The sequence below is a fragment of the Neohortaea acidophila genome (genome assembly GCF_010093505.1).
Source record: "Neohortaea acidophila strain CBS 113389 unplaced genomic scaffold BDY17scaffold_8, whole genome shotgun sequence".
NCBI lineage: Eukaryota > Fungi > Ascomycota > Dothideomycetes > Mycosphaerellales > Teratosphaeriaceae > Neohortaea > Neohortaea acidophila.
Genome location: NW_022985517.1, coordinates 1,141,317 through 1,154,697, shown reverse-complemented (window position 1 = coordinate 1,154,697; position 13,381 = coordinate 1,141,317). Strand labels below are relative to the sequence as shown.

The 13,381-nt window shown below is 56.9% G+C and overlaps 5 protein-coding genes across 5 annotated transcripts; 2 read left to right on the top strand and 3 right to left on the bottom strand.

Annotated features, from left to right (window-relative positions):
* Positions 1-34: 34 nt before the first annotated feature.
* BDY17DRAFT_326194 (uncharacterized protein) lies at positions 35-952 on the top strand (the record flags this gene model as incomplete). The annotated part of the gene is made up of 1 exon (XM_033737473.1): positions 35-952. One exon carries the CDS (start codon positions 35-37, stop codon positions 950-952), a length of 918 nt encoding a protein of 305 aa, XP_033588078.1.
* A 40-nt stretch (positions 953-992) lies between these two features.
* Positions 993-3,003, bottom strand: BDY17DRAFT_326193 (uncharacterized protein; the record flags this gene model as incomplete). Its single annotated transcript, XM_033737472.1, has 2 exons — positions 993-2,698; positions 2,757-3,003. 2 exons carry the CDS (start codon positions 3,001-3,003, stop codon positions 993-995), a joined length of 1,953 nt encoding a protein of 650 aa, XP_033588077.1.
* An 80-nt stretch (positions 3,004-3,083) lies between these two features.
* Positions 3,084-4,885, top strand: BDY17DRAFT_301455 (uncharacterized protein). Its single transcript, XM_033734248.1, has one exon. The coding sequence runs from the start codon at positions 3,233-3,235 to the stop codon at positions 4,817-4,819; it is 1,587 nt and encodes a 528-aa protein (XP_033588076.1). The 5' UTR covers positions 3,084-3,232; the 3' UTR covers positions 4,820-4,885.
* Positions 4,886-5,106: 221 nt separating this feature from the next.
* Positions 5,107-6,001, bottom strand: BDY17DRAFT_326191 (uncharacterized protein; the record flags this gene model as incomplete). The annotated part of the gene is made up of 2 exons (XM_033737471.1): positions 5,107-5,866; positions 5,931-6,001. 2 exons carry the CDS (start codon positions 5,999-6,001, stop codon positions 5,107-5,109), a joined length of 831 nt encoding a protein of 276 aa, XP_033588075.1.
* Positions 6,002-6,383: 382 nt separating this feature from the next.
* On the bottom strand, positions 6,384-13,227 carry BDY17DRAFT_301453 (uncharacterized protein). The gene has a single exon (XM_033734247.1). The coding sequence runs from the start codon at positions 13,142-13,144 to the stop codon at positions 6,443-6,445; it is 6,702 nt and encodes a 2,233-aa protein (XP_033588074.1). The 5' UTR covers positions 13,145-13,227; the 3' UTR covers positions 6,384-6,442.
* Positions 13,228-13,381: the final 154 nt, after the last annotated feature.

Sequence of the window (13,381 nt, the reverse complement as noted above, 5' to 3'; positions counted from 1 at the left end):
TCACATCACATCACTTCAACCCCCGTCATTCAAAATGATCCTCTCACCCTACACCAACCCGCCATACAAACCGCCTACCCGCAACCCCAAAATCTCCAACCACAATCAAAACCACAATCAAAACCAGGACTCAACATCAACACCAACTCCGACAACAGCACCCCCAAAAACGCCACCCACCTCTCCAAAGCGCAAACACATCTCCATGTCCCGAAGCGGGAGTCCGGCCTTCGCGCATCTTCACCTTGCAACCGAGCAGCAGCAGTCTGGCCCCTCGTCTTCGGGGCCTGGCGGAGCCGCGGGGAACGAGAGTCCGCGGACGAAAGTCGCGGAGCAGTTCCGGCGGTTGGAGCTGGAGTTTCTTGCGCAGCGGGAGTCTTCGGGGGATGAGGCGGGGAGTCCGAGGAAGAGGGCTAGGAGGGTGGTGGTGGAGACGCCTTTGAGTGAGCGGATTGGAGGAATTGCCGATGACTGCAAGCTACCTAAGGAGGAAGTCGACCCCGAGTCTCCCCCCGAATCCAACCCAACGACAACATCACCAACCCCAACCCCCCGCCACGGAACCCCACCCCTCTCAACAGACAGCATCGCCTCCAACCCCGCCACATCATCCCCCGACCAAGACCGCACAGCGCTCACATGGCAAGACTCCGAAATCACGGGCTACGACATCGACGCGAGCGACGCGGACGACGACGGCGAGGGGATCAATGGGATTGGCTTTCGGCCTACGCCTGCGATGGCTTGGTCGAGGAAGCAGAGGCGTAGGCAGCAGGTGAATGAGTGGAGGGTGAGGGAGGCGAGGGAGGCGCGGATGAGGAGGTTGGAGAGGAGGAGGGGTGGCAGTGGGAGTGGGAATGGGAATGGGAATGGGAAGGGAGTGGTGGATGGGGAGGATGGGGAGAGGAGGGCTGTGAGGTTCGCGGAGTCGTTTCATGCATCGGGATCGTGAGGCTATGGTGTTTGCTATTGAATCCGCCGCCAGTGATCATTCACGACGATTCCGGCTTTTCGTCCACTTCCGCGTCATCCCCTTCTGCCTCCGCCTCAGCATGCCCGCCTGCACTCTCCGCAAGGGCCAACTCCCACGACACCGGCCGAAAAGGCCACTCGAAATACGCCTTGACCAGCCCCTCAAGCATCTCCGCCGTCACCATCCGCGCTCGCAGACTATGCGGGTTCAACCGGCCTCCTTTGCGCGGATCAGTGATAGCCGGAACCATGGGGATGAGATCCTTGGCCGCATTCACGCCCACGACGTCGAGGGCGCGCGGCAACGAGCGCGTCTTATGCGACATGATTTCCTGCACAAAGTCTGCACAAAAGCGCACGACTTCGTCTGTGCTGGCTAGATCGGGGACGGACAGATCTCTACCCTTGGGAACAAAGTCGAACAAGGCGAGGTTGTTTTGCGACGGCCAGAAGTCGGAGGGTTGGGCTTGCAGCGGTTCGTAGGCGCGTTGGTCGACGTTGAGAAGGGGTGGATGCTGAAAGAAAGCAATCTGGTCTTCGAGGAGATCGCTTACGCACGAGCGAGTGCGAACGGCCACTTTGCCGCAGATATCGACGAACTCTGAATCCAGCGCGAAGATTTCGCTGCGCAGATCATAGAGCTCTGGGCTTGACTTTACACTTTCTTCGATGGCTTTGAAGCCGGCCTCGATGTTGATCATGCTCAGACCAATGTCGATGAGGATTTTACTGCGCCACCAGTTCAGCTTGTTCCCCGGCAGACCCTTGCCGTAGTCGTCTACGGCAGGCTGGACTTGAGGGTAGGTCAGCGTCACCGCCTTGGTTTGGTGTTTTGCCCGAGCTGCCGGCCATAGCTCGCGCAAGCGAGTGCGTGTTTGGTCGATCGTCTTCCGCAGCTCAGTCGGCGTGGCTGCGATCTTTTGAAGGGATGACAGCAGATTTGCGCGCTTTGATGGCGCCGAACCAGCTTGATCTATAACCTGAGCGTCTCGTCCCGCGGGGACCACCATGCCAGCCTCTCGCATCTTTTCAGCAACGTGCCGTGCATTGGAAGCCACCAGTTCTTTCGAACGAGTCCGACGCGCGTACACTTTACTGCGAGACTGATAGACCGCTTCAGTCGACTGCACCGAGGCCACCTCCGACATGTGCAAGCCCATGTCCAAAGCCACGTTGAATCCGTTGCGCGTCCATGGAACGAGCGAGAAGATGTCGGGCTTGAACTTCTCAGGTAGCCAGAAGAGCATACGGACCAGACCGGCCTCGTGGAAGAACTGATTCGCGAGTGCGTGCAGACTGAATTCGCGCAGTAGCATGGGCGCTTGCTGGACAGAGTGAGTCCCGGTTTTTGCTCGCGTTTCTCTCGCGAGGTTGCCAATTATGAGCACGTTCGGGTCCAGAAGTCGTCGGTTGGGATCTCCTTGAGGAAGTGGCGTCCGAGGTGGAAGAAGTTTTGGGTCTCGTAGTATCCGACTAAACTCGTGCCAGTATGAGGATTGGTGGTGGATGTTGAGTTGAGTGTAGCGGTAGGTGGAGCCAGGGCGGTCCAACAGCGGTTTGATAAATGGCCGGTAATAGTGGTCGTCTGGTTCGATCAGGAGATGCCATTTTGGTTGCAGGAAATCGTGCAGTTTGGAGGAGAAGAGACATGCGCCAGGCTGCAGGTCCACCAGAGTGCAGCCCTTGTGCTTTTCAAGCGTAGGCGCCAGATAGCTGATTACATCGTCTGGAACAGATCGTATTAGTCGATGGGTATTCCAGTCTTGCACAGTCCGTCAACCCACCACAAAGACTCTCGCTCACGACATCTACACGGGGCATGGGAATGCGAGGGTTGATCCGACTCTTCGCAACCCGGCGGATGACGGGCGTGACGCCCACAAGCTGCTTAACCAAGGCGTGAGCATCGTGACGGCCGGCCTTACCCACTCCCACCATGAGCTTGACGAGAAGCGCAGATTGATGAGCGCGGCGCGAAAGGAATGGATGTCGAGGAGAGTCGAAGTCGTGTTCGAGGGAGGATGGCGGCATGCGGTGGCGTCGGGCCGTGCCGAACTCTAAACCTTATGTCGTCTTCGTGCTTGCATGGCCGAGAGCTGGCCTCACTTGAACCTCATCTCATTGACTCAACAAATCGCTTACTACCGATGGTAAACCCCTGAGACGACCAGGACAGGACATTTGGATGATTGCGTCTCGCACGAATCCGGGCGTAGACTGAGTCGCTACTACACTCCCCGTCTCTCAAGACACCGCCAAAATGGCGCTCTCACGACATCACCACGCCATCTCCAAGCCCATGAATGTGGAGCAAATCGTCGGCATGGCCGAAGACTTCGAGTTCAGCACCAACCGGCCTCTCAAAAGCTGGCTGCGAGCGGGCCAGATGCTGCTCACCGAAGCGGCCATTTGCGAGCGGGATGGCGACTTGCAGATGGCGTATCTGTACTTATATCGACATGCTATGCTTATCCTCAGCAAATTACCCTCGCATCATGACTTGGATGATCCCCGATTCAAAGCTGACATCTCTGCGGCGCAAAAGACCGTAGCGAGGAATCTGTCGAAACTCGAACAGTGGAAACCGCGGATTAATCGGGACTATGATCGTTACGTTGCGGCCATGGAACGGCGGAATGCTGAGCGACAGAGTACGAGAGACTCGCGTGGGAGGAGGGACGAACGGCGAGGGAGCTATGACGATTCCCGTCGGGGCTCACTCGACTCGGAGTACGGTGGGTACGAAGACTCCGCGCGGACGTTGAATGCCGGAGAGAACCGGCAGTTGGCTGTCGATCTGGCGCACCAGGAGCTGCGACGCAGAGATGCTACTCGGCAGTCGAGTCGGCAGGCCGGTATATCGCCGGACACGATTGCTGCGCGGCGAAGAGGAATTGTCGTCGACTATGATGGCGATGTCGAGTCTGTTGGGTCGGCGGCGGACCAGCGTGGAGATGGAGTGCGAGACGCTGGGCGGTACCTGCACTCATTGCCCTCGCAAAGGTCCTCGCAGGCAGATGATCGTCGAACGTCCAAGTCTACCTACAACTACCCGACCGTTCCTGCGAGGGAAGAGTCCATGGATTGGCCCTTGCCAGCCACCGGTCTCAAATCGCCCACAACAAGCATCCCACCCGCACGTCCGGACAAAGAATCACTCGACCGCAGCTCCCGCACAACAGACACTGCACCTCCCCGCCCCCCACCCAAATCAAGAGACTCCCTCCCTCCCCCAACACCACAATCCCCACACTCCAAATACACCTTCAAACCGACCGCCTTTACCGAATCCGGCACCCCGCTCCGCCCCGTCTTCCTCCCCCCCGACCTGCGCAAAGCCTTCCTCAACCACGCACACCCCAACACCTCCCGCAACCTGGAAACATGCGGCATCCTGTGCGGCACGCTGATCTCCAACGCCCTCTTCATCAGCCACCTCATCATCCCCGACCAAACCAGCACGTCCGACACGTGCGACACGACGGAGGAGGGCGACAACGCGCTCTTCGACTACTGCGACGCCAACGAATTGCTCGTCTGCGGCTGGATCCATACGCACCCGACGCAGACGTGCTTTCTTTCATCGCCGGATTTGCACACCAGTTCGGGGTACCAGATCATGCTGCCCGAGGCGATCGCGATTGTGTGTGCGCCGCGGCATACGCCCGATTGGGGTGTGTTTCGCTTGACGGATCCGCCGGGGTTGAGCCATGTGTTGAATTGCCAGCAGCGGAGCTTGTTCCATCCGCACTCCGAGACGAATCTCTACACCGATGCCGTGAAGCCTGGGCATGTGGTGGAGGGGCCCGGGTTGAAATTTGAGCTGGTCGATTTACGAAAGTCATGAGGATGGAGTGAGAAAGAAAGATAGAGCAATAGAGAGAAAGCTGACGGTCGTGCTGCAAATGCTACAATCACCGCAACGCTCTGCAACCTTGTCACTCGTGGTATCACATCACGTTCCCTTCAATCAAAGTAAAGGGCATATCCATCGAGGCAGTTTCCATGCCCGTAACCTTTTCAATACCAGTCCACTCTCCGACGCCGATCGCTGGCAGCTAGCTTAAGAGCCTGCCTGTAACACAAATCCACAGAGGTCATCGCATCATATCGGTGAGCAAGGCATCGTGCCCGCTACTTCTCGAACCCAGGCTTCGCCGGATTGCCCTTGCGCATCCGATCCGCACTCGTAGTGTTCATCTCCCTTACAATCCGTTCCGCCTCCTCCACACCAGCAGACGGCGCAGCGCTGTTTGCCCCACGGCGCGGGTCGGAGGTGATGGTAGTATCGACGACATTGCGATCGTACGTCACACCATCAATGATCTTGGCATCGCGCGCACCGAAAGCGTGTGTCTTCCCCGGACTCCCAACCGTGCTCTGTCGAGCCGGCGTGCGCGCGCCCTCGCCAAACGCAACGAGACTCCCCGTTCCCTCCTCCGACATGCCGCCCACGCTCGAAGTATCCATGTCCATGTCTTGACTCTCGCTCATCTTGTCCACGTCGCCAACTTCGCTCCCAGCCCAGGTGGTATGCGCGCCAACGCTACCGGTAGCAGACGCGCTGCCGACTGTACTGCGCTCACGGCCGATAGCAGGATTACCCGTGGCGTCAAAGTAGCTGTGAGTGAGATGGGGGTTGGTAGGAGGAGCAGCAGCAACTCCAGGGGTGAGGTTACCGCTGCTGAGGGAAGAGGGGGTGCGGGCGGTGACACGTTCCATGCCGGCGAGGCGGGAGATGCGGTCGGCGCGCTCGGCGTCGAGTTGGCTCGTTCCTAGGCCGGAGGGGCCGTGGCTGCCTTGGCCGTGGTGCGGGAGGTGGCCGCGGTGGCCGTCTTTGATTGCTACTGTGGAGAGCTCGGACATGCTTGTGGTGGTGGAGGTGGGTGTGCCGCTATGAGGGGCGGTTCGAGGTTAGCGTAAGCTGTCGAGGTGTGGGGAGGGAGGGAGGGGCATACGGAACATCTGAGGGAGTGACAGGGTCTGAGGGGGGAGGAGGGATGTTGAGGAGGGTCGGTCCGTTCGACATTGTTACTGGATGAGGTGGTGAAGGTATACAAGCAGCAAAAGGAGTGGTGCGTAGTCGAGGGTGTTGTTGAAGGCGACACTGCAACAAATGTTGCTTTGCGCTTTTGCGCGTGGTGCAGGAAAGGCGGTGCGAGGCGTGTGCTTTGGACGAGTCAGTATCGAACAAAGACAACGGCTGAACGGTTTCAAGAGAGTGCAGTGCGGTATGGGGAGGTGTGCGTGGTTGGAGGAACAAAGATGCGTCCTTACTCCAAACACATGCCACTTCCACCGACCAATAGCGCATGACGTAGCCTTCCTGCTTGCCTGCATGCGCCTTAGCGTGAACTCTAATTATGCAGCCTCTAGGAGGCATACACAACTCAGGTAACGTTCACTGTACAAGACACTCAATGCAAGTTCCCTTTTCTAAATCTCTACTCTCATGCAAGGCAAAAGGCCGTCACACCCCACCCGTCATAACTCCCTCCAGCACAACCTCCAACATCTTCAACCCATAAAACGCCGCGACCTTCTCGTAAATCCGTAACAACCTCCCCACCTCCTCCCTCTTGACCGTCGTCGTCCACTCGCCCGCACAAGCGCAATGCTCCATGAAATCGTTTGTCCGCACGCGCGCGCACTTCCGACACTTGACATCCTGCGTCATCCACTGCACCAGCATGCGCTGCACATCGCCGATAAGTCGCTCCTCGATGGACAAGCTGGCGAACACGGCGCCGCAGTTTTCGCATCGTGGGAGCAAGTGGCGCTGCTGCCCGTCGTCGGCCATGAGATCGCTGTCGCGACAGAGGTCGATGTCTTTGGGCAAGCAGCACTCGGTGCAGCTGAGTTGGCGGATGCACAGACTTGTGCTCGGGTTGACGAATGCGCCGTCGTTGCTGAATTCGCGAACCTCAAACAGCTGGAGCAGCTCTTTGCGCAGTAATCGTGCTTCGAGCGTGATGGTTTTGTCGAGACTGAGCACCTGCATCACGCTCTTGACCAGCTCCAGCACCGGATTTTGCAGGGACAAGTGTGAGCCGGGCATGGAGGGGAACGTCCAGTCCTGCACCAGATCCTCGTGCATCGCTTCCGTCCGTTGTCGCTTTATCAAATTCACAATCTGCTTTTGTAGCGGTTTGGAGAAAGACTTGGCCAGCACGTTCCCCGGCGTCGTCTGATCGTCCTTCTCGGCGTTGAAGATTGGCGCGTGAATGGGCAGCTGTGTCAACCTGAGCGTCCCATTCAACAATCCAGATGGCTGTTTCCGTTGATGCATCAGCTCAATGTACTCGACAATCCAGTCGTGAAAGTGAGGCTGCAAGATCGACGGCAGGAACGTCGACATCTGCCAATGCATAATGGTGTCGAGCACCTGCTTCTCCGCCTCGACAACTTCCGTGCACCCCTTGCCGCCGTAGTTGAACTCGTCGTTCCACACGAGGTAGTCCCAGTACTCTGTAATGGCCAGATCCAAGAAGTGGAACGCCGGCTTCGTACTGATCGTCTTCAGGATATACTGACTGTAAGCGTAGGCATTGCCAACTTCCGCCTTGGATGTCTGCAGCAGCAAGCGACCCGCATTGGCAAAGACCACGTGCGATCCGACGCGTCGAAACTCGGACATGAGCTGCTGCAGAGCTTTGCGCGACATCATTTGCACATAGTAGTGCAGGTTGCGATCGAAGAGGTGCGAGCTCGGGCTTTCGATCCAGCGAACGAGGTGCTGCACGAGGACATCGGCCATAGTGCTCCCGCCTGCACCATTGCATGCTTCCTGCCGCCAGCCTCGCACCATCTCCCGGAGAGCTCCAATACCGGCGGTGGTGAACTCATTCTCCGCGTGAATCGTCTGGGTCGTGTCGTCGAGCGCATCCTCCTGTGCTCCCGCGCCAGAGATGCCGATGGGATCACTGCCTTCGGCATCATTCAACACCGCGGCGGACAAGATGGTATTGATGGCGAGATTCTTAACGCTGAGATCAATGCAGACAGAGGAGTAGGTGCCAGCATGATTGACGGACGGCATTTCGATCGTCTCCATGGTGCCCATAATGTCGTCCTTCTGATACCCTGCGTGATCAGGCCGCGCATCTTCCGACCACCACAGCACAATGCGCTCCTTCTGCAGTCGTCGGGCGTACGCAATGTCGATCAAGAACCGGGGGTCGTCCTTTTCCAGATTACACAGTGGCACGTTGCCGTATCGCGAAAACTCCAGCAAATGCTGAACCCAGAGACCCAGGTCGAGATAGTGGCTGACGAGCCTCTTGGCGACAAACGACTGCCATCCGAGGGGCGGAAGCTGCTTGTCGTTCTCGTCGGGAGTCAGTCTCAATACAGGCATAGCCTGCAGAGCCGGAAGATCATGCAAGAGCATCGAAGCATTCGCGGATTGCAAGACGAGTATCATGGGCTGTGTCTCCTCCTTCTGGATCTTCTTGACCACATCACCTAATTCTTGCAGCGCTCGTCGCTGTGTCGTGACCTGAACGGTTGTGAAGTGGATACTGTCTTGGTACTCAATGACAGTCTGCCATGGCTGTCCGGCCGTCTCCTCGAGTTTGCGAGTAAGAGCGTCCTGGTATACGCGGTCCACATTCGGCATACTCTGCTCGCTCCTTGCGCGGCTCAGGATGATGATCTTCGCCTCGGCCTTGTTCGACGAGAACACACCGTAGATCTGACGATCTCCCGCGCTGATGTGGTACAGAGCCAGGTAGCTGAGCGACGCACCATTCATATACGGCTGCTTGGGCGGCACAGTTCTCAGCGCGGACAAATCGAACCCTTGCTCTAGCCCCTTGCCCAGCACGCCTCGCTGGCTCTCGTCGAATGTGCACACACAGCCGAGATCCAGCATGGCGCGAACGTTGAGCGGGACCTGCGTTTCGTACACACCCTCCACACCTTCGTGATTGAAGAGCATCGACAACTGCTCCGCCTCTTTGACGTACACTTGCTCCGGCATGGTCATCTTGAACAGATTCGACGACGAATGTCCATTCGGTAGGGTGAAGTTCGTCACCTTCTCGATCGACATTCCATCAATTGCGATTTCTGGAGCGGCTGGCTCTCTCAGATTGAGGAAAACCTGCCGGGGCACAATCACTTTCAGCTGATGGATCTTCTTGTCAATGAGCACAAAAGCCCGCACTTCCCCCGGCGTCTCCGTCTCGCGGAGTTGCAGAATCTGCCAGTCGGCCGTATACACAAGCTCCGCTTGGGCGCGGAAGAACGTGCCAATCGCGTCGGTGACGTCCACACGCTTCTCGCCGAACAGCTGTCGTCGACGTTTGCGCGCTTGCCGTTGAATCTTCCACTTCTGCTTCTGATACTGCAGCCAGCCGACGTAGTCCTCCGACATGGAAGGCATAACGGCTGGCAGAGCATCGTAGGGGTTCACATTGACGGCAGCACTAGGCTCGATGGCTTTGCGCTTCTGCGAGCTGACAATCTTCGCCGCGAGCGCCGGCTTGAGTTTCGACATGGGCGTCGCGCCAAAATCTTCCAGATCGCCGGCCACCAGCCCACTCACTTTGTTGGCACTGATCTCGCTGAGTGGCTTCTTGTCGAAGAGGTCCGTCATCTTCCGTTGCTGGAACTTGTCTTCCTTCGTCCGGATTCTGCGGTCCAGCCAGTCCGGATGGGCCACTCGGGGCACGGGGTTGCGGATCTTCTGCAGCGCAGCTGGGATCGTGATGAGCTTTTGGATGACGGATCCAAGGCGCTCGAGGTAGTAGTTCCAATCCACGACAGCTCGAGGATCCATATTGCCCGGGTCTTCTCGCAACCATTTGCGGAGGTAGTGGCGCTTGACGGACTCTTCGGCAGAGAAGATGGCCACGGGAATGGCTCGCTCCGTGACAGGCGCATTCTTCGGCCGGCTCGAGATGATGTACTTGCAGTTCAAGCCTTTGTCCTTGATCATCTGCTCTCCGAGGAACTCGGCCAGACGCTTCGCGGTGGTGATGGCCGTAGACTTCTGCGCCCCATACTCCTCCAGCGTCTTGGTCATGCTTTTGTTTTCGCAAATCAGATCAATGAGCTCCTCGTCAGCCAACGTGCTGCCTTTCGAATGCAACACATCCAGCCACTTGTTCGCCACCGTGGCCACCGCCTCATACGTCTCCTGCAACGTCGACCCTTCAAGGAAGAACTTGAAGATCTGCTGCTGGAATATCTTGATCAACTTCAACTCTCCCCTTCGCTTGACTTCGAACCCCTTCAGCTCCGCTAGTGACCCGTCATTGTTGAAGACGGCATAACGCTTCTTCAAATTCTTGTCTTCCTCCTTGGACGTCGGCAGAATCATGGCCCTGTACGGGCCATCCACTTCGAAGAAGATGCTGTTGTCGCTTTGCGTTTCGTATCGATATGTGGCCGGATCGGTGAGAGTCTGGTACTGATGATTCGTGAATCGTGCGTGGACGAGATGGTTCAGCATCACGCAGGGGTACGAGATGGTCAGCTTCTTCCCGTTCTTCATCTTGAAGGCGAAGTTCTCGGGGAATGTGGCGGGAAGAATACACCAGATACCGTCCGTGTCCAGTTCCAGTGGACGACCGATACGCTCCACGAGCTGTCGTGCCATCTGGATGATGTGAGCGCCCGTCAGACAGGTCACGCCGGCCATTTCCATGGAGTACCAGCGTGATCCTTTCCGCATCACGTAGCCGTAGAAGGAGTTGAGAATGACTTTGTGGGCTAGTTGCAGAGAGTCGAAGAGGATAATCATCTTCTTTGCTTCTTCAATCTCGCCTGCGCTGGCGCCAGCCTTCTCCAAGTCCGACGTCTTGCCCTTCCACACTTTCTGCTTGCCTTTGAAGTCGTAGCGTCGATCACGAAAGTCACGGACCGTGTCGACGTAAAAGGGGTTCTCTCGTTGGCAAATGATGGCCTCGCGTTCGAGTGTTCGCGCATCGTGGATTTTGTGGTAGATCTTCTTGCTGTAGTCGGTGAGACGCTTCTTCACCAGCCCGGTCTGCTCATCCAGCGAGAGTTCCTGGAATGTGCGAGCCAAGCCGTTGGGATAACGTGCTGGAAATCTTTCATTCTCCAGAGCGTGCCGGATCATGTTGTATTCATCTCTCTTTGCGGGTAGAAACTCGCCTCTCCACGACCAAGGCATGCGTCGATCGCACGTCTTCCCCGGTCGATTGAAGTCGCAGGCGGCGCAGTCGGATTCGTCAATCATGCTGTCCGGCTGGAGACGATTGGTCGTCATGATGTTCGGGTACATGGATGCCACGTCTAGATGGTAGATGGAAGGCTTCTCACTTCGATTCGGCGTGGTCTTGAGCTGCATCAACCGGTCCGCGATCTGTGCCTTAACCTCCTCGTAATTCTCAATATCGTCCATGCTTTTCTTCTCCTCGACCGTGATCGAGAAGGCAAGCGCGGCGTCCAGATCTCTCAGAAGCTCGTCGATTGCCGTTGTATCAATGGCGAAGTTGTTCGGGATGTCGCTGCGGAATACGCCAGCTTCGATACTCTCCACGTGGCCTCCGACGTAGGTCTCCGACTCGAGCAGGTGGCCTTCCCAGAACGCCTCTCGAGGCTGGACGTGCTTGTTTGGCAGCACAATCTCTTTTTGATACGCTTGCACCATCAGCAACATCTCGCAGAGCGTGCCCGTTCCCTTCCGTAGCACATCATCCGGTCCCAGAGGGATGATTGTGCAGAGGGAGAAGATAAATGGGTGCACGTATTTCATGTACAGGTAGTAGGTCGCAACAGCATCGGAGACTGAGTATTCTGCAAGCGTTTGTGGACGTTCAGCGGCGTATGAAGTCATCAGTTCGGGATCCAGCTCGTCCGGATCATAGCCCAGTTTGGCGACGGTGACAGCCTTCAGACCACGACTGCCTTGTGGTAGATAAGAATCTCGGTTGACCCAGGCGAACGCGTCCATGTGCGCGCAGTGTGTGGACTGGTAGATGTCTTCGCTGTTCTTGCGGAAGCCAATTTCTTGGTACATGTCGATACCGTGCACGCTCGCCCGAGCCTCCACAAACGGCCAATCGAAAAAGTCTCCGTTGTAAGTGGAAATCACCGTTGGGCGTGCTTCTTTGATGCAGGCGAAGAAGCGTTCAATCACGGCTTCCTCATTCGCCTCATTGAAGATAAGAAAAGGCCCCTCGAACTCCGGTTTGGGGGTATAGTCGAAGTCCTGGATGTCCTCGCTGACGATCTCTCTGTTGGTTATGAGGAAGCCTTGACCGTCAATCATGTAGGATATCATCATGATCTGATCGAAGGATGCGTCCGGAAACTTCAAGGGCAGCTTCGTTGTTTCAATGTCGAAAGCCATAACGATTGGGTCGGCACGTTGCAGTCGTTCCTCGATACAAGTGAGAGTGATGTGGCCGTGTTTGGCTTCGACAGTGTACCACTTCCCTATTCGCACATCCAGATCAATGGCCACTCGGACATGGTATGGAACGTCGTATTCTCGGATGTCGACGACGAAATCGCTGGCGTCAGCAACATTGGTCGGCCGTCTCTCGTTGTCCTCTTCGTCGCCAAATAGATCAAACCCGGCATTGGCACTCGCGACTTCGGCATACGTATCCATGGCGCTGACCTTGGACTTGTTCTTCTCGGCAATCGGCATGAGCTCCCTTCGCACCGCGAGAAGATCGTTGACATTGGCAAAGACGAGTTTGAGGAACGTCCGCCTGTATCCCAGCAGATGGTTTGGCATCTTCAAATCCTCCTTCTCCACTCGTTGCACGCTCTTGACCAGCCCTTCGTATGCCCTGCGCACCCACTCTTCCACCTCCGGTTCTCGCCCCTTCTTTACCGCAATGAGGAAGTAGGGATCGTATGTCACGCTCGCCTTGAACGTGTCTCCATCGTCGCCAATGAAGTAGTAGTCGACTGCCGCTCGACCGCCGGGAATCTTGGAGTCCTCGAGCGAGGTGCTATGCATGTTCAGCAGCCATCCCACGCGCTTCTTCCCAGCTTCGAACCGCTCGAAGCCCTGGCCGTCGTCAATGCGGTTGGCCAGCCGCGTGGCTTCGAGTCGCTCGTTCTGAGAAGTCTGCTCGGTGGAGCGTAGTTTCGAGGCATCGACAGTCTTGACCTTGCGGGTTTTGTCGTAGAGCTGGCCGGGCTGTTTGGCGAACCGGCGGGGCCCTTCTTTTCGTCGGACGGGCATGGTGATGTGTATTTATGGCCAGCGAGGCCAGACGTGAATGCTTCAGCTTGTCATTGTTTGCTGCGCACGGTAACAAATGCAAGATGCAGCTATGGGAGTTTCGCGAATGTCTAGCCGAATCCGCGAAGCTGCACGCGTAAAGTGAGACGCGCTCTACGGATGACTAAATGTGGGATCCGCCGGAAACTCGGAAAGCTTCCGCCGAGTTCAAATTCCATGACATCTTCAATCCAACCT